Raw genomic sequence first — 25,360 nt, 5'->3', positions numbered from 1 at the left:
TCAAGACCAGTATCACTGAACAATGCACTATAGCAAACAAGAAGGCAAATTCTTGCAAATAAGGCATTTGTAAGAATTTATAATAGTAATAACAGAAATTACTGTAAATATGATCAAGAATATCCACCTGGTGATACAAGCAGCTAACAGAAAATAGAGAGCAAAGCAGTTGACCTCAACATGGGGCTGTTTTGAAAGTACAAATGAGACTAAAAAAATGTTTGTATATTCTGTTGACTGCATACATTAATTGTGTTTCATCATAGTCGTCTTCATAATAATAATAATAATAATCATTATCTTCATAAGCATCATCATCATGATCTTCAAACTTGTAAACCTTTATCACACCAGATGAAGAGTAGCAAAACAGATAAATATGGACAAAGCAAGAAGGCCAATTGAGCTACAGTAGACAAAGACAGACAGAAAGTGCAAGAAAGAGAGGAATATTATAATTACATTCAGCTGTGGCCGAATTTTCCTTGAGCGGACGGTTGTACAGCGTAAATCGACTCAGAAATATATATATATTATTTGACAAAAACAGAATAATTTCAAACCTTGACTACAATGAGATACGATCACATATGCCTCTCTATTTAAGCATGGGAATACTTAGGAAAATATTCCCTGAATTGAAATAACTTTGATCTGATTTCCTGGTGATTTTATAGTATTTTATGTCAAACAATGAAAAATAATAAATAAATAAAACATTTGTCAATGTTTTTTCCCAAAATAAAATCACCTTCGAGCCAAATTTGGCCCACGTGCCGCCTATTGGGGAATCCTGTTATACAGCAAGAGAAAGGGGGAAAGCTAAATGGAGAGAGAGTGGAAAAGATTGGATAAAATATTGTTAGCGTTTCACCCCATCAGTTCAGCTGCTACTTGGAACTATTCAAACAAAGTGTTAAACTAAGCCATTTCCTCTTTATCAAGTTCCTCTTCTCAAACTGACACAGCCTTAAGACCTCAGAACTCAGACCTCTCCTTCCATTTGTGTGTTCATACGAGCATGACAATGGATTGGATAATACCCCTTTCTTTCTACTTATCAGGTAGGCAAAATATATTTACTCTAACATTGCTGGAAATAATAATGTTCAGTCCATTGTCTGCCAATATTTGACTTTTTGGGGGGTCATTTTTGGTATCATCCAATGACATAAAACATGTACATTTGGAAAGAGGTTGGAAAATAAGTCAGGGAAGCTTCTTTAAATGCGTAGCAATTGGATACTAATCCCAGATGATTGATTGTCTTCCCATACATAAATGCTTGATAGAGACTATTATACTTTTACACATACAACTTACTGTTATATATTTACAGTCTTGATTTTGTATCTCCACAGACTACATTTGTGCCAGTTTTTGCAGAGCCATTGATATATTTTAGACATCCTGAGTTCTCACATGTCATTTTTTCCTCCCCGTAAAAAACTCCTACAACTACTATTACCTCTACTACTACTACTACTCTTGTATTGACTTTTTGCTTGCTACGCTACTACTTAAGTCCTGTTTCCATAGAAATCTATCTCCATATAATGTGAGGGTGTAAGTAAATGCAAGCGTACATTTTATGTTGAAACCTTGTGGTAGAAAACTCTTATGAAGCCACAGGTTATTGCCTCCCTCAGACCATGTTGGGCTCTCTAGTTCTTTAATAGAGGGCCATACTAGTATTATTGAAAGTATAGCATGCTTACAGCTATGAGCATTTTTCTAAGCTTTACACATGAAACTTAGTGTAATTATGAACCTGTCCATGATGCATAAATATCAGCCCCTTTATCACATTAATAATGTATTGTAAGACTTGTTACAATATAAGCATTAATTACACTGCATGTGCTTGTTATATACAGTACACTGAACAACAATATAAACACAACATGTAAAGTATTGGTCCCATGTTTCATGAAATGGAATATAAGATCCCTGAAATGTTCCATACCCACAAAAAAAGCATATTTGTCTCAAATGTGTTTACATCCCTGTTAGTGAGCATTTATCCTTTGCCAAGATAATCCATCCACCTGACAGGTGTGGCATATCAAGAAGATGATTAAACAGCATGATCAATACACAGGTGCACCTTGTGCTGGGGAGAATAAAAGGCCACTCTAAAATGTTTTTTTGAGTTTTGAGACACAACCGCAGACCACATGTATGGCATCATGTGGGAGTGCTGTTTGCTGATGTCAACATTGTAAACAGAGTGCCCCATGGTGGAGGTGTGGTTATGGTCTGGGCAGGCATAAGCTATGGGTTATGGTGTGGGCAGGAATAAGCTATCACCTCATGTTTCAGCATGATAATACACAGCCCCATGTTGCAAGTACCTGTACACAATTCCTTGAAGCTGTAAATATCCCAGTTTTTCCATGGCCTGCATACTCACCAGACACGTCACCCATTGAGCATGTTCGGGATGCTCTGGATCGACATGTACAACACCATGTTCCAGTTCTCACTTATATTCAGCAACATCGTACAACCCTTTAAGAGGAGTGGGACAACATTCCACAGGCCACAATCAACAGCCTGATCAACATTATGCAAAGGAGATGTGTCACACTGCATGAGGCAAATGGTGGTCACACCAGACACTGACTGTTTTTTTGATCCACGCCCCTAAACCTTTTTTTAAGGTATCTGTGACCAAAAGATGCATATCTGTATTCCCAATCATGTGAAATCCATAGTTTAGGGCCTAATGAATATATTTCAATTGACTGATTTCCTTATATAAACTATAACTCAGTAAAATCTTTGAAATTGTTGCATATTGCGATAATATATTTGTTCAGTATATTTTGCCAAATGGATTAGTGTGTGGGTGTACTGTGTTGCATCTGCCATCTGCCTGTATTAGGGCAAAACGTTGGAGTGACAGTGGAGTCAACCAATCACATTGACTTCACATTAACAAAAGCTAGCTAGCTAGACCATGGGAAAACGTATGGAAACTTCTGCCTTCTCGAAGGCCAACAGGTCTAGCTAGCTAGCTTTTGTTGTAGGCTAGTTTGCAGCAGCTGCAGCAGGTATTATCGAAGAGGATGATGTTGCTAATTTGTTAGTTCTTCCCTTTTCAAGATTATGTTTCAACAAGAAGTTAAGTTTCAAATTATTATCATCTGGTGAGTGGAACTGTGATTTTTATTGCAGCTGAAATGCTGTTAGCCATCTCTTTGAAAATAACTTGTGTGTGAAACATTGTTGCATTTAAACTTTAGATCACCTGTTACTTTGTACTAAATGTGAAATGTTTTTTGCAATGGGAAGTAATAGTTGTACATTTTGATTAGGAAATGCTAGCCTAATGGTTGTGTTTTTGTATTCTTAAGATGATGACCTAATGGCTTATTATGTCCGAGTGAATGGACTGTTTATCATCATGCTGTGTGTGACTGCTGTCTTTCCATCTGCCATATGCAGTGGTGTTGTGGTGCCTGGAGAAGTGGGTTCTTTGTGAAGGAAATGCGCTCTGTGTGAAAAATCCTTTGTCTTCCTATAGATTTGTCTGATTTTTCACTCTCAAATAATAAACAAATAAAAAATGTATGTTCTAAGTCCACAACAATGCTTAAACCATATCAGGAGACTGTTTTTGAAGTCTGGGAGGTTGTAGTTGCCCTTTAATACAAACGAGCAAAACAAATGCTCTCCCTATTGAAACAAATCAACATTATGTCATTCTGTCAGGTAGACTGACATTTTTGTCTACATTTTATTGGCAAGGTTTTTTGGGAAAACCTTTAGAAATGTTCATGACGAATGAATTGTGCATCGCAAATAGCCTACTAACCAAGATTACGGACCAACCTTTTTCAATACCTGGTTTGCATACCGATTGTTGCCTTAGTTAGCATTTACTGGTCGATACCAGAAGTTGAAACGTCTTTCCTACCTACCAGGTGCCGATGTCATTATTTTGTGAGCTGCTCCATGCAACCACCAGTTGAGAGCTGAGCACTCTTTCTGCCTTCAAATGATATTCAGCAGGGTGGCAGGGTAGCCTAGTGGTTAGAGTGTTGGACTACTAACTGTAAAGGTTGCAAGATCAAATCCCCAAGCTGACAAGGTCAGCCCCTGAACAAGGCAGTTAACCTGTTCCTAGGCTGTCATTGAAAATAAGAATTTGTTCTTAACTGACTTGCCTAGATAAATACATCATACTGTTGAAATGAGGCTAATTGTGCTCCAGACACGTGAATATATTTAATGTGCTTTGCGATTGTGTAGGCAACTTTGTGCATGTTGTCCTACATAATTAATAAATCGTATACCTCCACCACACTTCGATATGCAACAGTAGGGATTAAGCAATGAGTATAGGCAATGCCCACTGAAAAAAAAGTGGGTATAGGGCGTATAACTGTGTATATCCTCCACTCAGTGGAGCTGTCCTAGTCAAGTATTTAAGATTGATTTTTGTGATCGGTTTCAATATCTTCACTCTTAAATAGATTCTCATACATGCTTTGAAAGAAAATGTGGAACGTTTGGGTTGTGGTAATGCTCTTTCTGATATATTGTCTCCTCTGCTTAGTGCCTCAAGGTGCTTTGGCTTTTAACATTGACCCAGCTGCTTGGAAGTATGTCAGCGAACCTGCTGCTGGGTTTGGATACAAGGTGGTACAGAATAACCCATCAAGGTAAGAAAAATCATATGGAGATAAGTCTAGTGACTTGGTTTGACCTTTTCTTTCATTTTCAAAAATTTGATTTTCCTCATTGGTCAGTGTATTAGGTACACAAAAATGGTTCGTAGTGGCTTGCGATATAAAGCAGGCAGACATTCATCAAGGTATTCAGTTACTGTTCGATTGAATGTTAGAATGTGTAAAAAGAAGTGACCTAAGCGACTTTGAGCATGGTATGATCGATGGTGCCAGGTGTGCCGGTCCAAGTATCTCAGAAACGTCCGGCCTCCTGGGCATTTCACGCACGAGAATGGTGCTATAAACAAAAAAACATCCAGTCAGTGGCAGTCCTGTGGGTGAAAACAGCTCATTGATGAGAGGTCGAAGGAGAATGGCAAGAATCATGCAAGCTAACAGGAGCGACACAAACAGGCAAATAATGCAGAACAACATCTCAGGACTCACAACTCATCGGTCCTTGTCATGGATGGGCTATTGCAGCCGATGACTACACAGCTAAAAACAAGAACTGGCTCCAGTGGGCACGCGATCAGCAACACTGGACAATTGAGGAGTGGAAAAACATTGCCTGGTCCGACAAATCCCAGTTCCTGTTGAGTCAGCATTTGGCCGTAAGCAGCATGAGTCTATGGGATGACGTCCATACAAGCATTAAAACACTATTTTTACCTCAACATAGTGTAAAATACACATATAAATAATAGCCTAAATGTTGACACATTTTACTGGGGGGCAATGAGGAGATTCGGGAATTTTTTCCCCCACGGCACCTTTCCCCCACATGTTTCCATGCCATTTCCATTGTTTTGGTCGAGTTCCATTGACTTCTTTACTGCATCTACAGTATGTTGTGTTGTAGAACAGCTGACTGAAGACCAGGCATTCAGATCAAGCAGATGAGACTTTGTGACTTGTCAGAGAAATATTAGCAAGGCTAAGCAAGGCTAGCTATAGCTGCAGCAAAATCGCTAGCTAACAATCTGCAAGGCTAAAACAAAACGTTAGCACATTGTTCTCTGATTGGCTAAATGGATCAGTCTCGTAGCAAAACTTTAGCTCAAGATTTGACATGTTGAAACTTGGAAACCCCAGCAGCCGTCTTGAGACGTTCTAAAACTAGACCGCTCAGATCAAGTAAACTTTGTTCTAAATCTGTATAAAAATGTCTTGTCGCATCTTATGTATCTAAAATTGGCTTAATCATTTTTGGTGTTGTATTTTTGTCAATTAATATAACAAACACACCTTTGACCTCTATCACAAGCTTGCTTATAAGTGCCCCCCTGGATCAGTATAAGCAAAATAGGAGGGGACAAGTTTACCGATGTCTGGTCAGAGATTCATCTTGCATACCATTGTCAATACAAGGTATGTATGGTAGAATATACTACTCAAATATCTCTGTTCATTAGCAATGGGACATTTCTTGATTACTGTTGAGCCTACCTGTGCTGTCGGATGAAAACCTTGTAATTCTATTCTTGCCAATTTTCCATATTTTTTTTACATGTAATGAAAGGAGTCACTTCCCTAAATGTACTATACACATTATATGACTCTAGGACTAACAAAATTATGACTATTCAAAATAGCTTTTGAAGTTTGATAATTGTATGTTCGTTAACAGTAAAATATGGCACTTTTTTCTATTTCCTAAAAGGTTTATATTTTGGAGATATGAGGTTTTCATCTGACAGTGACAATAGACTTCTGTAGAATAAGAGATGAGTTGAGAGACGGTACTTGACTAATCTCTAACAAGAAAATCTAATAATAAAAAAATTGGGGGGGGGGGGGGGGGGGATCTAAAAATACAAATACAAATCTAGATGTTTATACCGCAAATTCTCCCCTGTTGTGTTTTAAAGAGCCCAGTCATGGGATCAATATGTCTCTTGGTTTGTCAATGACAAAGGATCCCGAGTCACTAAACACCATGGTGAGTGGAATGTGTGTTCACGTCTTAGCCGTATTGATGAAAAACCACAAGGAAATAATCAAATTGGTGCATTGCTTTTCATGATGATTATCATTTTGTTCATCATCTCTCCAACCTTCTGTTCCTTATAGGTATGCGGACCAACCATCCCAAGAGAGTGCAAATCCATCACCACCTACAATGGGATGTGCTTTGAAATTGACCAAAGTCTTCATGTGAAACAACCTGTCCCTTCATCTCTGGAAGGTAATCCAAGGTTGTATTTTAAGGTATTCTGGTTGGTTGAGTCAATATTAAAAGAAAATAAACCTATTGTGGTACAGATGCTGTCTTTTTGTGTGTCACGCCACAGCACGCCACATAATTACGGAGGTTTATCAGTGCCAATTCTTAAATGCAATGCTTAAATGCTAAATTGCAATGTGACAATGACAAACGCAATGCCTAAATATTACATTGCATTTAAAGCATTTACATTAAGCACTAATGGTGGGGGTCTCTACCATTTGACTTCACATTGTTTTTGCTCTGTTCTGCTCTTTTTCTACACATTTTTACCAGAATGTCCTGGACAAACAGACATAGCCTTTCTATTGGATGGGTCAGGAAGTGTTAACAAATTTGATTTTGAAAAAATGAAAGACTTCGTGAAAGATCTGATCAGGGAATTTCTGGAAAGGGATACTAAGGTAAGAACTACTTTTACATGTTATTATAGAAAGAAAGCTAAAAGATGCACTGTTTTAATTGCATTCATTGGTGATTACTCAAAATATCATTGGTGATTATGGTTGAGGTCGGAAAAAAATTATATATTTTCAATGATTTCTCAATAAGCTGAAAAGGATAAGCTATTTATCATCCTTTTGTTTTATTCAAATCACTCTGAATTGAGTGACTTCAATTATAATTGACCACAACCCTGATATTGCTCAACATAACCATATTTAGTCAAATATGCAACATGTAGTTATTAGTTTATGTAGACTGGAAATTGTATTTGTATTTGTTATGACGAGATCAACAATAAAAATGCCACTGAGGTATTCATATGACTAAGCTTCTTGTTGGTATTTTGAGTGTCTCCATTATACTGATAGATACAGTCACTACCGAAATTAATGGCACCCTTGATAAAGATCAGAAAAAAAGACTATAAAATAAATAATACAAATAGTGAGCTATATTGTATGCCAAAACAAAAAGGTAAGTTATAATATTTTATACTAATACAATTTACTTTACTCAGTACCAGGATATTTTATCCAAAAACCCGGTGGCCTCTGCCAGGAGGCTGTAACTTGGCCATAAGTGGCTCTTCCAGCAAGACCATAACCCCAAGCACACATCAAAATTCACAAAGAAATGGTTAATTGACCATGAAATCTAAATTTTACAATGGCCATCTCAGTCTCCAGACTTGAACCCCATTGAAAACCTGTGGTTTGAATTGAAGAGGGCAGTCCATAGGTGTAGACAAAGGATTTCAAGGATCTGGAATTATTCTGTATGAAGGAATGATTTAAGATCCCTCCCAATGTGTTCTGAAATCTCATAAAATATTTTAGAAAATGCTCAGTGCTGTTATCCTCACAAGGGGAGGGAGGGTGCTGGAGTATTGAAAACAGGGGTGCCAATAATTTTGACCTCAATCTTTTTGAGAAAAGAAAGATTACTTGTTTAACAATTTTTCTTTTTTTTATATAGCAATTGTATTAGTATAATATATAAATATATATATATTAATTCTGAGCGTACAATATCGCTCAGTATTTGTAATTATTTTATACAGTATTTCTTTGTTCATCCTTATCAATTGTGTCAATAATTGTATACACGACTGTTCTCTTCCTTTTTACAGTTTGCAGTTGCCCAGTATTCAGGCTATTGTACTATACATTTTGACTTAAATACGTTTAATGTCATGAATCGGGATTATCAAGTGAATAGTATTACTCAACAAGGTGGAGGGACTTACACGGCAGCATCCATGAGAAAAGTTGTGTAAGTGCATAATATTTATGTAGACATATTACAGTATATTTCCTCAGAGTCATCATACAGAATATTACCACACAACATGTTAAAGTAACTTGGCTCTTGGCTTTTTGACCTTTTCTGATCAAAAAGCCAAGAGGTCTTTTCAACGAGTAGAGGATCCAGACCAAAGGCAAAGAGGATCATGATAGTCATTACAGATGGACAATCAAATGACAGCGGGATGCTGAAAAATGCAGCCTCTGAGGCTGAAGCCAAAAACATTATTCGATTTGCCATTGGGGTAAGTTGTTTGCCTCAATGTTTCTTTGTTCACCATACTATGCAAAATAATGTTATTTTTCATTACGTGTTATTATATTCTTTAAAAAAATAAATTATAAATTGATCAATGCCTCTTTTGTATTTGGGATTTTGTCACAGGTCTCGATAAAAGTTTTACACCACAAATTTCTTGTTAACAAACTATAGTTTTGGCATGTCGGTTAGGACATCTTCTTCGTGCCTGACACAAGTAATTTTTCCAACAATTGTTTAGACAGATTATTTCACTTATAACTCACTGTGTCACAATTCCAGTGGGTCAGAAGTTTACAAACAATAAGTTGACTGTGCCTTTAAACAATTTGGGAAAATCCAGAAAATTTGAGTTAATTGGAGGTGAACCTGTGGATGTATTTCAAGGCATACCTTCAAACTAATTGCCTCTTTGTTTGACATCATGAGAAAATCTAAAGAAATCAGCAAAGACCTCCACAAGTCTGGTTCATCCTTGGGAGCAATTTCCAAACGTCTAAAGGTACCACGTTCATCTGTACAAACAATAGTATGCAAGTATATACACCATGGAACCACACAGCCGTCATACCGCTCAGGAATGAGACGCGTTCTGTCTCCTAGAGATGAACGTACTTTGGTGCGAAAAGTGCAAATCAATCCCAGAAAAACAGCAAAAGACCTTGTGAAGATGCTGGAGGAAACAGGTACAAAAGTATCTATATCCACAGTAAAACAAGTCCTATATCGACATAACCTGAAAGGACGCTCAGCAAGGAAGAAGCCCCTGCTTCCAAACCGCCATAAAGTCAGACTACGGTTTGCAACTGCACATGGTGACAAAGATCGTACTTTATGAAGAAATGCCCTCTGGTCTGATGAAACAAAAATAGAACTGTTTGGCCATAATGACCATCGTTATGTTTGGAGGAAAAAAGGGGAGGCTTGCAAGCTGAAGAACAGCATCCCAACCGTGAAGCACGGGGGTGGCAGCATCATGTTGTGGGGGTGCTTTGCTGCAGGTGGGACTAGTGCACTTCACAAAATAGATGGCATCATGAGGTAAGGAAAATTATGTGAATATATCAAGACATCAGTCAGGAAGTTAAAGCTTGGTCGCAAATGGATCTTCCAAATGGACAATGACCCTAAGCATACTTCCAAAGTTAAGCAAAATGGCTTAAGGACAACAAAGTCAAGGTATTGGAGTGGCCATCACAAAGCGCTGACCTCAATCCTATAGAAAATTTGTGGACAGAACTGAAAAAGCGTGTGCGAGCAAGGAGGCCTACAAACCTGACTCAATTACACCAGCTCTGTCAGGAGGAATGGTCCAAAATTCACCCAACTTATTGTGGGAAGGTTGTGGAAGGCTACCTGAAACGTTTGACCCATGTTCAGCAATTTTAAAGGCAATGCTACCAAATACTAATTGAGGGTATGTAAACTTCTGACCCACTGGGAATGTGATGAAAGAAATAAAAGCTGAAATAAATCATTCTCTCTACTATTATTCTGACATTTCACATATTTAAAATAAAGTGGTGATCCTAACTGACCTAAGACAGGGAATTTTTACTATTATTAAATGTCAGGAATTGTAAAAAAAAAAATGAGTTTAAATGTATTTGGCTAAGGTGTATGTAAACTTCTGACTTCAACTGTATAATGCCACTACTCAGAAATTATGATTTTTGAATGAACAGCGACTTTAAGTACCAGTGTCTATTTCTGGATTTCCTCAGGTGGGCAGAGCCTTTTCTTCGTCCTCAGCAATGAAGGAGTTAGAAACAATTGCCTCCTCTCCACCAAGCAACCACGTGTTTCAAGTGGGCAGCTTCCAAGCACTTGACCAAATCAAGGATACATTACAGAACAGCATTTTTCCTATTGAAGGTATGGTTGCTTTTCTTGATGTGTCTGTCAAGCTACTACAGTCCTCATCAGTCCACCACACCATTGCAATCTAACTTTTAATGAAGTGTGAATGAGGTGTTTACCCATCTTGAATATCTGTCCTGCTAAAGCTTGTATGAGTCTACCTCTACCTTAGTTGATTGTTAACAATAACATAATATGTAACCTACAGGACATACTGTATAATACTAACTCATGTGAATGTTGATAGGAATCAGACCATCTCACACTGTTAAACCACTTACGTGAATGTGATATCTCAGACTGTCTTTTTTTGTATTGCAGGATCTCAGACTACTGGGGAATCTATTAAGATGGAAATGGCCCAGGAGGGATTCAGTGCAGCATACATTCCTAGGGTAGGAAATACTCCCTTGTCCATAAATGGTTCAAGTCCTGCATGCTTCTTCATTGGCTGGCTTGGCTTTCATGCCAAGCACTAATCCTGTTTTCTGGTCACTAATTAAAATATAATTGCATGTAATATAAGTCAAATAAAATGTATAGTCTTCAATTAGTACATTTCCCCATCCTTGCCAGAGAGGATTCCAGATGGGAGCTGTTGGAGCCTTCCAATGGAAGGGGGCTTACCAGGAATACAAAGGCAGCACTTTAGACCCTACACCACAACAGAGTCAGAACATGGAACCAGATAGCTATATGGGTGAGAAAATCTACTGAAAAAAAAATACCCAAACGTACACTGTTATTATTGGCTCTGACCCTATGAATTTCCCACCTCAGGGTACTCCATGGCAGTTGCTACGACACACACTCGCCAGTTTACCATTTTAGGTGCTCCAAGATTTAAACACACTGGACGAGTGGTGGTTCTTCCGTCCAGAGACACAGACAAGCCGATAGAATATTCTGGACAGGTTTGTAGACAACTTAAACAATGTTGAATATCATAACTTGCGTTCTCCAAAAAAAGTATGTGGGTAGCAGCAGACCTACAGGTAAATCCTGAACCAGTAGCAAATTGTAAAATAAAATTATGACACAGTGTTGCTCCATGATTATTATAGGTGATGGATTCAACCTGAGAATTTTTGTCCAATGAATTAATGAATGTTGAACAACATTTTAGTTTGTTTGAGATTTGATCATGTGAAAGCTAAGTGGGTGTTCCCCAATTTGGCAAAAGAGTTGCCCAAATGGCCCGCCCGGTGAATGAAAGGTGCCTTGTGCTATGTTTTCCTATAGTTTTATCAGGTTTTCACTCTCAAAATCACACCGTTTTATAGAAAAATTACAAAGATATGTTTGAAGTCCACAACAATACTTAAACCATATCAGGAGACCGTTCAGTGAGACAGCGTATAGGTCTGCTGATTAAGTACCTCTACGTGTGGTCATAGGCTCCGAAAGTTCTGGCAGTGTCATTTCGTTTGCCTTTAGTGTGACTGTTGATATGAGCCAATCCTGGTGACTGACCAATAGGAACACGGCTGGCACTGAATATGCAGTCATGTTTACATGACACATCTGAAATCAGGCTACCTGATGGGATTTTGATGAATGCGCAAAATTGTCAATCAAAATAAAGATGTGATGAAACCAAGATTGAACTCTTTGGCCTGAATGCCAAGCGTCACGTCTGGAGGAAACCTGGAACCATCCCTACGGTGAAGTATGGTGCTGGCAGCATCATGCTGTAGATATGTTTTTCAGCTCAGGGATTTGAATCGAGGGAAAGATGAACGAAGCAAATTATAGAGAGATCCTTGATGAAAACCTGCTCCAGAGTGCTCAGGACCTCAGACTGGGGGGAAGGTTCACCTTCTAACAGGACAATGACCCTAAGCACACAGGCAAGACAACGCAGGAGTGGCTACAGGAAGTCTCTGAATGTTCTTGAGTGGCCCAGCCAGAACCCGGTCTTGAACCCAATCAAACATCTCTGGAGAGAACTGAAAATAGCTGTGCAGCAATGCTCCCCATCCAACATAAACAGAGCTTGAGAGGATTTGCATAGAAGAGTGGGAGAAATTCCCCAAATACAGGTGTGCCAAGCTTGTAGCGTCATACCCAAGAAGACTCAAGGCTGTAATCGCTGCCAAAGTTGCTTCAACAAAGTACGGAATAAAGGGACTGAATACTTATATTTTTAAATGTTAATCATTTTGCAAGTATTTCTGAAAACCTGTTTTTTCTTTGTCATTATGAGGTATTGTGTGTAGATATATGAGGGAAAAAAACAATTGAATCCATTTTAGAATAAGGCTGTAACATAACATCATGTGGAAAAAGTCAATGGGTCTGAATACTTTTCAAATGTACTGTATAAAGTTTATGTGAAAAATATTTATAAGATGCATACTTTCCGAACTCAGCCTAATCATTGCAACAATTATAGCTGCTTTTAGCAACGCAGGTGTATTTACATACACTAGTGTTGATCCCTATTGTATTGGGTTGCACATAAACAGTCTGCGGGAAGCCAAAAGTTAAATTCAATTTAATTTCAACTTACTGTGCTGGTGGCCAAGACGGTTGGACAGGGAGTTGAGACTAAATATCTAAAGGAATGTATTATTAAACAGACTTTACAAACATGGGTCTGTTGTAGACCCCTTTCCTCCATGCTTAGGGATGGATCAAAATGTACAGAATTGATACTTGGAGAAAAACGGGGGAGGGTCATGCTTGTTCAATTACAGTCAAGGGGAAGGTTTAGTCATTTTAAAATCTAGTCATGTAATTTGTAATTAATGAAATGTCAATTTTCTCAGTGTTTTAGAATTAGTTGCTAGATATCAATGTGTGACGATGCCACTCCTCATCTTTGATTCTCCACCTGCCGCGCAATATCTAGTGCACCTATTGGCTATTTAATGTGGTCTCAATCAAATTATCCATAGCCTTAGACTATAGGCTATGAAGTGCATGCTCAGAGAAGCACACAGAAAAGTTATATTTCTAAGATAAATAAATAAAACTAAGCTCCATTACACACTGCAATTCTCTGCTCTGCTTTTGCTGATCAAAACCTTTTGTGTGCTGCCTGATCAATTCTCTGCTGTGTAGGCCTACAGTGGCAGTTCAGGAGGCAAGTCAAATGCTTCTTCTGAAAATATATTTTTATTTGGCCTAGTCCCAAAAAATATCTTGCTGGCAGACTAGCCTATGTTCTGTTCATTTTGAGAAGGAGAGCGAGAAGATGAGGAGAATGACCGGAGGTCAACTTTAATAGCTTGTTACTACTATATATATATATATAATATATATATAATATATATAATATATATATATTTTTTTTAAACATGATGTTTCTTGCCCATTATGCATTTATCAGAGTTATTGACCTCACAATAAGCCAGATTCGAGTAACTTACATTGTGGTGCTGAAACCGCAGGCGTGGCACAATCAATCGGAAATGGACAACTCATGGTGCTGAAAGTAGGCACATTTGAGTAGGCATCTAACGATTTCAACCGTCTTCATTTTAGGCTACTAACATCAACAAGGCATTGTGTTTCAACCTATTTCTTGCTATTTAAGTAATTTAAGCCTGTTTGAAATGCAAAATTAGACTATAGACTACTACAGTGCCTTCAGAAATTAATCATACCCCTTGATTTATTCCACATTTTGAGAGTTTCAGACTGAATTCAAAATTGATTAAATAGATTTCTCTTCTCACCGATCTACACACCGATCTACCCCATAATGACAAAGTAAAAACAAATTGAGAAATTTGAGCAAATGTATTGAAAATGAAATACAAATATTCCAATTTATAGTATTCACATTCAATACGTTGTAGAAGCAGCTTTGGCTGCGATTACAGCTGTCAGTACTTCTGGGTAAGTCTCTCTAAGAGCTTTCGACACCTGGATTGTTCAACATTTGCTCAATATTCTTTTCAAAATTCTTCAAGCTCTGTTTTTGGTTGTTGATCATTGATAGACAACCATTTTTTTCAGGTCTTGCCATTGAGTTTAAAGTAGAATTAAGTCAAAATTGTAACTTGGCCACTCAGTAAGATTCACTGTCTTCTTGGTAAGAAACTCTAGTGTATATTTGGCCTTGTGTTTTAGGTTATTGTCCGCTGAAAGGTGAATTCATCTCCCAGTGTCTGGTGGATAGCAGAGTGAAGCAGGTTTTTCTCTAGGATTCTGTGTTTAACCCAATTCCATTTATTTTTTATCCTGAAACACTCCCCAGTCCTTAATGATTACAAGCATTTCCAAAACATGATGCAGCCACCACTATGCTTGAACATATGGACAGTGATACTCATTAAAGTGTTCTATTGGATTTGCCTCAAACAACATTTTGTATTCAGGACAAAAAGAGAATTGCATTGCAGTATTACTATTGTAAAAAGAAAATTTGTATGTGTGGGGTCAGAGATGAGTCATTCAAAAATCATGTTAAACACTATTATTGCACACAGAGTGAGTCCCTGCAACTTATTATTTGACTTGTTCATACTATATATGGTGCTTTTTCACTATAGCACTGGTGTTAGCAGACATTTTTGGGGTGGAAGTGGTAGTGTTATTTGTGTTTCCATCACCAGGCCTGACACTAAGATGGTACTGTACTGGATGGCCGCTGTTTTGCACGCTCCGACCCAACTTAGATATTTTGTGATTATTTAGACGTTTTATTTTTGTTGTTATTTCTTACAACCGACAAGAACTCTTGAACATCAGATCGGCAGTTACTTACCACAATTCTAGCTTCAACTTCGACTCATCTGCCCTGGGCTCTCTCTGTAATTCCAACCCAATTTTTGGGCTACCCAAGAGGAAACATTGACATTAGAGAGGCAAGAGAGGGGGATTCCTGGTGAGATTAAGGTGAAGGGAAAACCGGACACCTCTTCCCTCCATCCTACTGGCAAATGTACAGTCACTTGATGATAAAATGGATGGATTTTCTACCAATTGGACTCTCAGGACTGCAATATTCTTTGCTTTTCAGAAACATGGCTATCGGACAAGATACCCCCCATGTCTATCCAACTCGATAGATTCTCCATTCACCGGGCGGACAGGACAGTAGAGTCGGGGAAATTGAGGTGGAGAGGGGTTTGCCAACTGGTGTGATGATTCCAGCGTGGTGGAAGTGTTGACCCACTGTTCACCCATCTTGGAATACCTGGCGGTCAAATGCCAATCCTTCTACCTCCTAAAGGGGGGTTTCAGGTGTTATCACGACTGCTGTATGCACTCCATCTCAGGACAATAAATTAACAAACTGTCGCTTAACAAACTCTACATGGCTATAAACAAGCAGGAAAACCTACACCCAGAGGCTGACTTTCTGGTTGTCAGCGATTTTATTTTGGCGTCACTAAGATACGTGATGCCCAACATCCATCAACATGTCTCCAATGCCACTAAAGGCGATAAAGTCCCAGACCACTGCTATTCTACCCACAAGCAAGCATACAAGGCCCTCCCTCTTCCGCCATTAAACAAATCAGATCATGACAAACAGAAGCTGAAACAGGAAGTTCCTGCGATTCACTCCATTGAGATATGGTCACCAGAGTCTGAGGATATGCTATAGGACTATGAGACTCCGGCAGGGGCTACAGTCCATTGCGGATTACAAAGGAAGATTCATCCGTGATCTGCCCAATGATGCCTCTCTACCAGACGAACTCAATGCGCTTTATGCACACTTTGACAACAACATCAAGTCGGCTGTGAGGGCCATCACCGACCCAGAGGATTGGGTGATCTCGCTCTCTGAGGCCGATGTGAGAAGGGTCTTTAATCAGGTCAACACTTGCAAGGCTGGGAGCCTCGACGATATTTCAGGGCGCGTTCTCAGAGCATGCGCAGAACAGCTGGCAGGCATATTCACGGTCATTTTCAACCTCTCCTTGTCCCAGTCTGTAATCTCCACATTTTAAGATGACCACAATCATTCCTGTTCCTAAGAACTCTAAAACTTAATGCCACAATGACTACCGCCCTATAGCACTCATTTCTGTAATCATGAAGTGTTTTGAGAGGCTGGTTATGGCACACATTAACTCCACCGTCCCAGCCACCCTAGACCTACTCCATTTTGCGTACTGCCCCAATAGATCCATAAATGACGCAAACTCAATTGCTCTCCTCACTACCCTCACCCACCTAGAGAAGATGAATACCTATGTGAGAATCCTGTTCATTGACTACAGCTCAGCGTTCAACACCATTGGCCCCTCTATGCTCGTCACCAAGCTTAGGCTCTGGGTCTGAACACCTCCCTCTGCAACTGGATTCTGGACTCCCTAACGGGCTGACCCCTGGTGGTGAGGGTAGGCAACGTCACTTCCACCACGAGCACTCCCCCATCCACATCGACAGGGTGGCAGTGGAGCAGTTAGAAAGCTTCAATTTCATCGGTGTCCAAATCATTAAAGATTTAAAATGGTCCACACACACACTGACTACAGTGCCTCTTCCCCCACGGGAGGTTGAACAAGTTTATTTAATCTGCTGCAGCACGGCAAGAGGAACCGGTGCATCAAGTCTGACACCAACAGGTTCTTTAACAGCTTGTCCCCAAACAATATGACTGATAAATAGCTAACAAAATAGTTACACTGACTATCTGAGTTAACCTTATACCTTTATCGACCTTTTATTTCAATCTTTGCACTCTATGCACACTCACAGGGCCCAACACACTGTCACTCCAACACACACACAAACACTCACTCCATAATTTGCTCATGCACACATAATATGCACATATATTTATTCAGACTCCTCACATACAAGCTGCGGCAAGGAATAGAATGTTAATTTCTCTACCATAAGCTGCCTCCAATGTCATTTTAGATAATTTGGCAGTACGTCCAACCGGCCTCAAAACGCAGACCAGGACCTCCACATCCTGCTTCTTCACCTGCGGAATTGTCTGAGGGGAAGGGTGGGGGTGCTGAGGAGTATTTATGTCTGTAATAAAGCCTTTGTGGGAAAAACTCATTCTGATTGGCTGGGCCTGGCTCTCTAGTGGTTGGGCCTGGGTCCCAGTCATGTGAAATCCATAGATTTGGGCCTAAAAAATGTATTTGAATTTGATAATATGAACTGTAACTCAGTAAAATTGTTGACCATTGTTTTGTTAAAACTTCTTATGGATACGTGGGATGGTAGCATCCCACTTGGCCAACATCCAGTAAAATTGCATAGCGCCAAATTAAATTACTATAAATATTTAACTTTCATGAAATCGCATGTGTAATACATCAAAATAAAGCTTAATTTATTGTTAATCCAGCCAAGGTGTCAGATTTGAAAAAGGCTTTACGGCGAAAGCAAACCATGCAATTATCTGAGGACAGCACCCCGCATTCAAACACATGATAATCAGATTTCAACCAGGCAGGTGTGCGACAAAAGTCAGAAATAGCGATATAATATATGCCTGACCTTGGAAGATCTTCTTCTGTTGGCACTCCAAAATGTCCCAGAAACATCACAAATGGTCCTTTTGTTCGATAATGTCCTTCTTTATGTCCCAAAAATTTCCATTTATTTGGCGCTTTGATTCAGAAATACATCGGTTTCAACTCGCCCAACATGCCTACAAAGTATCTAATAAGTTACCTGCAAACTTGGTCCAAACATTGCAAACAACTTTCCTAATCCAACTTCAGGTACCCTAAAACGTAAATAATCGATACATTTTAAGATGGGAAATACTGTGTTCAATACCGGATAAAAACAACGTGAAGCGCGGTCCAGGTCATGTGCACCAAACAGTAGAATTCAGTAGAAAACAGTAGAATTTTTCTCAAAAGGAAAAACATCAACCAAATTCTAAAGACTGTTGACATCTAGTGGAAGTCATAGGAACTGCAACCAGATTCCTGTTAAAAAGGGCTTCCCATAGAAAACTAATGGAAAACAGATTGACCTCAAATGTTTTCCCTGGATGGATTGTGCTCGGGGTTTGGCCTGCCAAATCAGTTCTGTTATACTCACAGACATTATTCAAACAGTTTTAGAAACTTCAGATTGTTTTTTTATACAAATGTACTAATAATATGCATATCCTAGCTTCTCGGCCTGAGTAGCAGGCAGTTTACTTTGGGCATGCTTTTCATCCGGACGTGAAAATAGTGCCCAGTATCCAAGAGAAGTTAATAATGTATCTTCCACCATCTCCCAGTCTGGCCCCAAGTCTGGGTAGGTTCATGGCCCAGGATGTTTGGACTTTTTGACCAAACACTGCTACAAAGCCTGACAGTAGAAATGCACCAATAATGTGGGCATGTATGCCAATGCATGATTTAATTAATAGTGAGAATAAAAAAATTAAGTGTTAGTGTGATCTGTCAGAAAGGTTATTTGTTATCTGGTGGGGAAATAATCATAATTGTGGTTCTCTCATTCTTTCAGATTGGCGCTTATTTTGGTGCAGAGGTCTGTGCAATGGATGTGAATAAAGACTCATATAGCGACCTAGTCCTCATATCAGCTCCGATGTTCACAGACAGAGACAGAGAGGGCAGGGTATATGTCTGTACCATCAATGACTGGGTAATTGGTAGATCTTTTTTTGATTCACCTCATAATTGACCAAATCTGACAAAACAATTGATAGAAACATGTTTCAGCCTGATCACTTTTACTGATTGCCTGTTTTTCTCCCAGTCTGGGGTGGCCTGTCAATTAAATGCTGAGATGACACTGGTGGGGGATGCAGGACAAATGGGCAGGTTTGGAACTTCTCTTGCCCCACTGCCTGACCTGAATATGGATGGATTTAATGATTTAGCAGTCGGAGCACCTCTAGAGAACGATGGTCAAGGAAGTGTCTACATATTCCATGGGACGAGTAGTGGAATCAGCAAAATCAAATCTCAGGTATATGGGAGAAAGATAGAAATTGAATGAGGGTGGAGGATGTGAGCATAAAGAGAGACAGACAGACATTGTCTCCATTCTTTAAACTAAAGTGTAAATCCACTAGAGAAACACAGCAGAGATAATTGAAGGTCTAATAGAAAATTGGATTATATCTACTGTGTCTTTTTCTCTTTCTTTCCATCTCTTGATAGAAAATTTCAGCCTCAGATGTACAGTCTGGATTAAAGTATTTTGGACTGTCCATCAGTCAGACTTCCCTGGACATGAGTTTGGATTCTCTCCCAGACTTGGCCGTGGGATCAAAGGGGGCTGTTCTCTTACTCAGGTATCTCCAAATAATATTTTGAGCTTTGTTTCCATTGGCAATTAAATTCAAGCCAAGTTGGGCAGGCCTTGATGGGCACAGCTCGAATTGTTTATTCATTGCCTCTAGAATTTAGAAATTATGTCAGGTTGTTGCTTATGAATTTGCCAATTTAGCTAACACTAATGGACTAATGTTGCTAGCTAACTAGAATTTGTAGAATGCCCTTGCTGATAGCTAAATGATCATAACTAGCTAACAAAATGCTGATAAACAATTTTTATTTACTTTCCATTACCCCATAGTGCTAGTACCAGCTTGCCAAGTGTTTAGCTTGTTAGTTAGTTAAATGGTTACTATTGTCATTTGTTAACTCAATGAATAGGCAAGCTAGCTAGCTAAATTCTTACCTTGCTTACCATGGCATAGGCTACTAGCTAGCTAGCTTATATATATATATATATATAAATATAAATTTAAATAATATGTATCTAGCTTGCTTTCAATGTATCAATATGACCTGGCTAGCTAAAATCCATGATAGCAACATTGGCTAACTAGCTCCCCAGCAAACGGAGGACATCCTAAGGATACTTCATTTTACTAGTCATTAGGATGTCGCATGATGGTCCTCTGGGAACATTCTCTCAGGGACCTTTGTCTAGTTCCCTGTCAGTTTCCTGGACGGTGTTGAGGACCATGTCAGGACGTTTTCAGGACATTTGTTTACCAGTCGTCAGGACGTTGCGTTATGGTCCCAGGTGTCCCAAAACATTATAAGTAAAGTAATAAAATGTGATGGGAATTTTACGATAAGTGGGACCCTGTTCAGCTAAAGTTTAAAAAAAACGTTTATCAACGGTAACATTTGACACAATCACTTTCATAGTACTGACTTTTCAATATGACCCCATCTGGGATTAAAACTCACAACCTCTGATTTGGATTACACTGATCTTTCTGCAGCGCCACAATTTCACCATATCAGTTAAACTGACTATTCTCTCATCATTGATTTGATTGACTTAATTCAGCACTGAGGGTTTTCTGTATAGTTGTCTAATGTTGATGGGGGCATATTACTCTATTTTAATGTTACTCGTGAATCACTATGATTAAATACAATAGTTTTTCTTGAGTTAATTTTTTGCATTGAAGTCAAGTGTAGTGATACAGGTGAATTGAATCATTGACACAGACATGGTGGCTTAGCAGGATGATTGGAATGCTGTGAACTAAGAGGTTGTGAATTCAAATCCCAGGATATAATATTTGCCTTGAGGACATAATGTACATTTGAACATACACAATGTAATCATGTAAGTTGAAAAAACTATGTTAAAAGCACTGGTTTGTGTATGTGGGTTTTCCCGTCATGTTATCAACAGACAAAGACCTTTGACTGAATCAGTGGTTCACCAATCAGGGCCATAACGGACTCTTCAATAGTAAAAAGGTGTGATGTGTAATGAAACTGATTATTTTAAAATGTTTCTGTCCTGATGATTGATACACTGAGGGTCAAATGCAACCAACAGGCTACATTTAACATGCAGCTGCAGGTTAGCGCTGGACTTCTTAAAATGCGTCAAAGAATTAGATACCAGACAGATTTGTCTTGGTTCTCTACCCCCGGCCCCGATGAAATATCAACCTATCAGGAACATTGAAAATAGCAAGATTAGTAATTAATAAAACATAAATTGTTGGTCACATGTTTCATGAGCTGAAATTTAAAAAAAAAAAACTACATAAAAATCCCAGAAATGTTACATACCCATAAAAAGCTTATTTCTCCAATATTTTGTGCGCAAATTTGTTTACATCCCTGTTAGTGAGCATTTCTCCTTTGCCAAGATAATCCATCCACATGACAGGTGTGGCATATCAAGAAGACGATTAAACAGCATGATCATTACACAGGTGCACCTTGTGCTGGGGACAATAAAAGGTCACTCTAAAATGTGCAGTTTTGTCACACAACACAATGCCACAGATGTCTCAAGTTTTGAGGGAGCGTGCAATTGGCATGCTGACTGCAGGTATGTCCACCAGAGCTGTTGCCAGAGAATGTATAGTTAATTTCTCTACCATAAGCCACCTCCAATGTTGTTTTAGAGAGTTTGGCAGTACGTCCAAACGGCCTCACAACTGCAGATCCCGTGTAACCATGCCAGCCCCGGGCAGCTGATGAAACTGTGGGTTCGCACAACCGAAGAATATTTGCAGTCAGAAACCTTCTTAAGGAAGCTCATCTGCGTGCTCGTCGTCCTCACCAGGGTCTTGAGCTGACTGCAGTTTGGCGTCGTAACTGACTTCAGTGGGCAAATGCTCACCTTCGATGGCCACTGGCATGCTGGAGAAGTGTGCTCTTCAGGGATGAATCCCAGTTTCAACTGTATCGGGCAGATGGCAGATAGCGTTGTGTGGGTGAGTGGTTTGCTGATGTCAACGTTGTGAACAGAGTGCCCCATGGTGGTGCTGGGGTTACGGTATGGGCAGGCATAAGTTATGGACAATGAACATAATTGCATTTTATCAATGGCAATTTCAATGCACAGAGATACTGTGACGAGATCCTGATGAGATCATTGTCGTGCCATTCATCTGCCCGCCATGACCTCATGTTTCAGCATGATAATGCATGGCCCCATGTCGCAAGGATCTGAACACAGTTTGTGTAAGCCAAAAATATCCCAGTTCTTCCATGGCCTGCATACTCACCAGACATGTCACCCCTTGAGCATGTTTGGGATGTTCTGGATCGAAGTGTACGACAGCGTGCTCCAGTTCCCGCCAATGTCCAGCAACTTTGCACATTGAAGAGGAGTGGGACAACATTCCACAGGCCACAATCAACAGCCTGATCAAGTCTATGCAAAGGAGATGTGTCATACTGCATGAGGCAAATGGTTGTCACACCAGATACTGTTTTTCTGATCCACACCCCTACCGTTTTTTAAGGTATCTGTGACCAAGAGATGCATATCTGTATTCCCAGTCATGTGAAATCCATAGATTAGGGCCTAATGAATTAATTTCAATTGACTGATTTCCCTATATGAACTGTAACTCAAGTAAAAATTGTGCCATGTTGCTTTTATATTTTTGTTCAATGTAAAACCATCCCCCCCTCTCAATGATGACATATAGCCTTAACATATGAAACTGTTTGAAATGTAATATTCCCTTCCAGAAATGAGCCCAATAAAATATTCAAGAAAGGTAATATCTTTAGGTCCTGTACATGGTCCATTTTGCTGGCAGGTGTGCTATTTTAGCAATAAGCATTATCACCTGATGCATGGCTGAAGCATGGGGTTGCTCATCTGCATTGTTTACCCTAATGGCACTAGAGCCTAAAAAAATAATGCGATTTTTGCAGTGAATATAGGCCTACCGTTTATGCACTCGAATGGCCGTTACGCACTTCCTGCAGTTACTTTTTTTATTGTCATGCCAGACACATTTTATTGTCATGCCAGACACATTTTATTGTCATGCCAGATTCTAAAACCCTGCCAATTGCGCAAAAACTGTAGTTGGGAAATAAATCAAACAGTACTGGAAATCTGGGATCCTGCTCTTTTCAATAATTGCCATCAAAAGTGTTGTCTTTAACGAGATTGCATTTAGGAATGTTGCACAGTGACTGGACTTATTAGAACACATTTCTTTCCATGCAGCAATCAGATGTATGAGGAGTTGCGTGGTCTTGCCACCGGACAGTTGATATTCTGCTGATGAATAATTGGCACAGCTTCGGGAATGAATCTGTTTTTTAAGCAATTATATTGAACAATTTATTTTTCACTATATATATATATTCTTTCCTGATTGAGTAGCCAGGATGTACTGAGGTGGTGCTCACTCGAGATGGAGAGAGAAGGTTTTGACATTCTTGACTCCAATTGGAAACCGAATGCTGGTTGATAACAAGTTTGAAGCATCAGATGTTGGGAAGATTATGAAGGATTAAATACAAATATAAATTATTATTGTCTGTTTTGGAGTGTTTTTAAATGTACTGGCCCAAGCAGACCATATGAAAGATTGATTAACTGGCCTTGTAAGCTTGGCAGATGTGGCCAGGACAGCAGGCAGCCATGAATGTTGAGCCCTGCCCATACATACCCCACAAGACATGCCACCAAGGGTCTCTTCAGTCAACAAGCCCAAAACGAATTCACGTCAATGCACAGTATTATACAGAGCCATGATCGCATGGATTTCTCTTCCATCTCCAATTACTCAAGCAAAACAGCAAAATTACCTTTAGATTGATTAAACATCTCATGGAACGGCGGGGACTGTGAGGACACACACACAAACACTCTAACACACAATATTTTTGTTGTATTTTTTTTTTGCATTCTAAATTTGTGTGACTGTCCTTGTCTATAAGTGGATCAGTGTTTTGTTACTTCATGTCATTTTTTTTGTGGACTCCAGAAAGAGTAGCTGCTGCTTCTGGAAAAGCTAATGGGGATCCCAAAACACAAACAATAAACAGATTTAGGGAGTGGTAATATGTTGACCAATAGTGGTTGCAATTGAGATCAGCTGTGCGGGTGATCTTAGCACATATTGATGGTTTACCGAGAGAGCACCTCGTGTTGGGATGGTGCTCAATGTTGGTTGCAGTTGACCTAAAAACATTTGTTCTAAATTCATCCTGACCCGGTTCTCAATGATGTCCAAGGAACATAGAAGGAACTAGAAAAAAGTCTCCCAGAAAACGTTCCTTGTGAACATTGCATTACATCCTGATGAAAGGAACAAATTAAATATTGTGAATCTCCTAAAAATGGTTCTAAGGACGTCCCCAGAACACGCTGGGAACTAGACAAAAACCTCCAGGGGACCATGACAGAAAGTTCTAAGAAGGCCCTGTAAACGTCCTTGGGGACGTCCACTGAACAAACTGGGTACTAGACAAAAACTTGCAGGGAACCATGACAGAACATTCTAAGAGGGTCTTAAAAACATCCTTTGGGATGTCCCCCGAACAAAACGTGAACTAGACAAAAACCTACACGAGACCATGACACAACGTCCTCAAATCATCAAAGGGGACATCCCCGGAACAAGCTGGGAACTAGTCAAAACCTCCACAGGACCACGACACAAAGTCCTAATGACTCATTTTTGTTTGCAGGGTCGTTTCAAGCTAACATTAGCTAGCTGCTAACCAAAAACGACACTGTTCTAACAAAAGGTTATTGTTCAGCAGCCTGGTCTCATAGTGAATGTAAATCCAGGACACTCAAATTAGTATGATATCTTACATTTGGAATCGTTGCATAAGACAGAATGTTGCAAAAACACAAGGAGGGTGGGCTTATTACGCAAATGTGAAGCAACCCAAAGGTAGCTACTTTGCAACTACTTAGCATGTTAGCTAACCCTAACCTT

The 25,360-nt window shown here is 39.4% G+C and overlaps 1 protein-coding gene across 2 annotated transcripts in view; it reads left to right on the top strand.

The window, feature by feature from the left end:
• The first annotated feature begins 940 nt into the window (after nt 1-940).
• The window catches only part of LOC110491788 (integrin alpha-X), a 55,399-nt gene continuing 30,979 nt past the window's right edge, over nt 941-25,360 (top strand). Inside the window, exons 1-15 of one of the 2 annotated variants that reach the window (XM_021565550.2) lie at nt 941-1,064; nt 4,565-4,670; nt 5,944-6,047; nt 6,548-6,618; nt 6,750-6,864; nt 7,180-7,307; nt 8,480-8,622; nt 8,749-8,899; nt 10,638-10,788; nt 11,095-11,168; nt 11,350-11,473; nt 11,554-11,687; nt 19,171-19,311; nt 19,426-19,638; nt 19,833-19,966. In XM_021565550.2, coding sequence (XP_021421225.2) covers nt 1,022-1,064; nt 4,565-4,670; nt 5,944-6,047; nt 6,548-6,618; nt 6,750-6,864; nt 7,180-7,307; nt 8,480-8,622; nt 8,749-8,899; nt 10,638-10,788; nt 11,095-11,168; nt 11,350-11,473; nt 11,554-11,687; nt 19,171-19,311; nt 19,426-19,638; nt 19,833-19,966 — 1,832 coding nt within the window. In that variant the 5' untranslated portion in view covers nt 941-1,021. Of the gene's footprint in view, nt 1,065-2,835; nt 3,153-4,564; nt 4,671-5,943; nt 6,048-6,547; nt 6,619-6,749; nt 6,865-7,179; nt 7,308-8,479; nt 8,623-8,748; nt 8,900-10,637; nt 10,789-11,094; nt 11,169-11,349; nt 11,474-11,553; nt 11,688-19,170; nt 19,312-19,425; nt 19,639-19,832; nt 19,967-25,360 lie in introns of those variants that run through there. The other variant, XM_021565552.2, reaches the window with a different exon arrangement.

The sequence above is a fragment of the Oncorhynchus mykiss genome, chromosome 16, assembly GCF_013265735.2.
Source record: "Oncorhynchus mykiss isolate Arlee chromosome 16, USDA_OmykA_1.1, whole genome shotgun sequence".
In the NCBI taxonomy this organism is placed as follows: Eukaryota; Metazoa; Chordata; class Actinopteri; order Salmoniformes; family Salmonidae; genus Oncorhynchus; species Oncorhynchus mykiss.
This window is presented reverse-complemented; position numbering and strand designations above follow the sequence as displayed.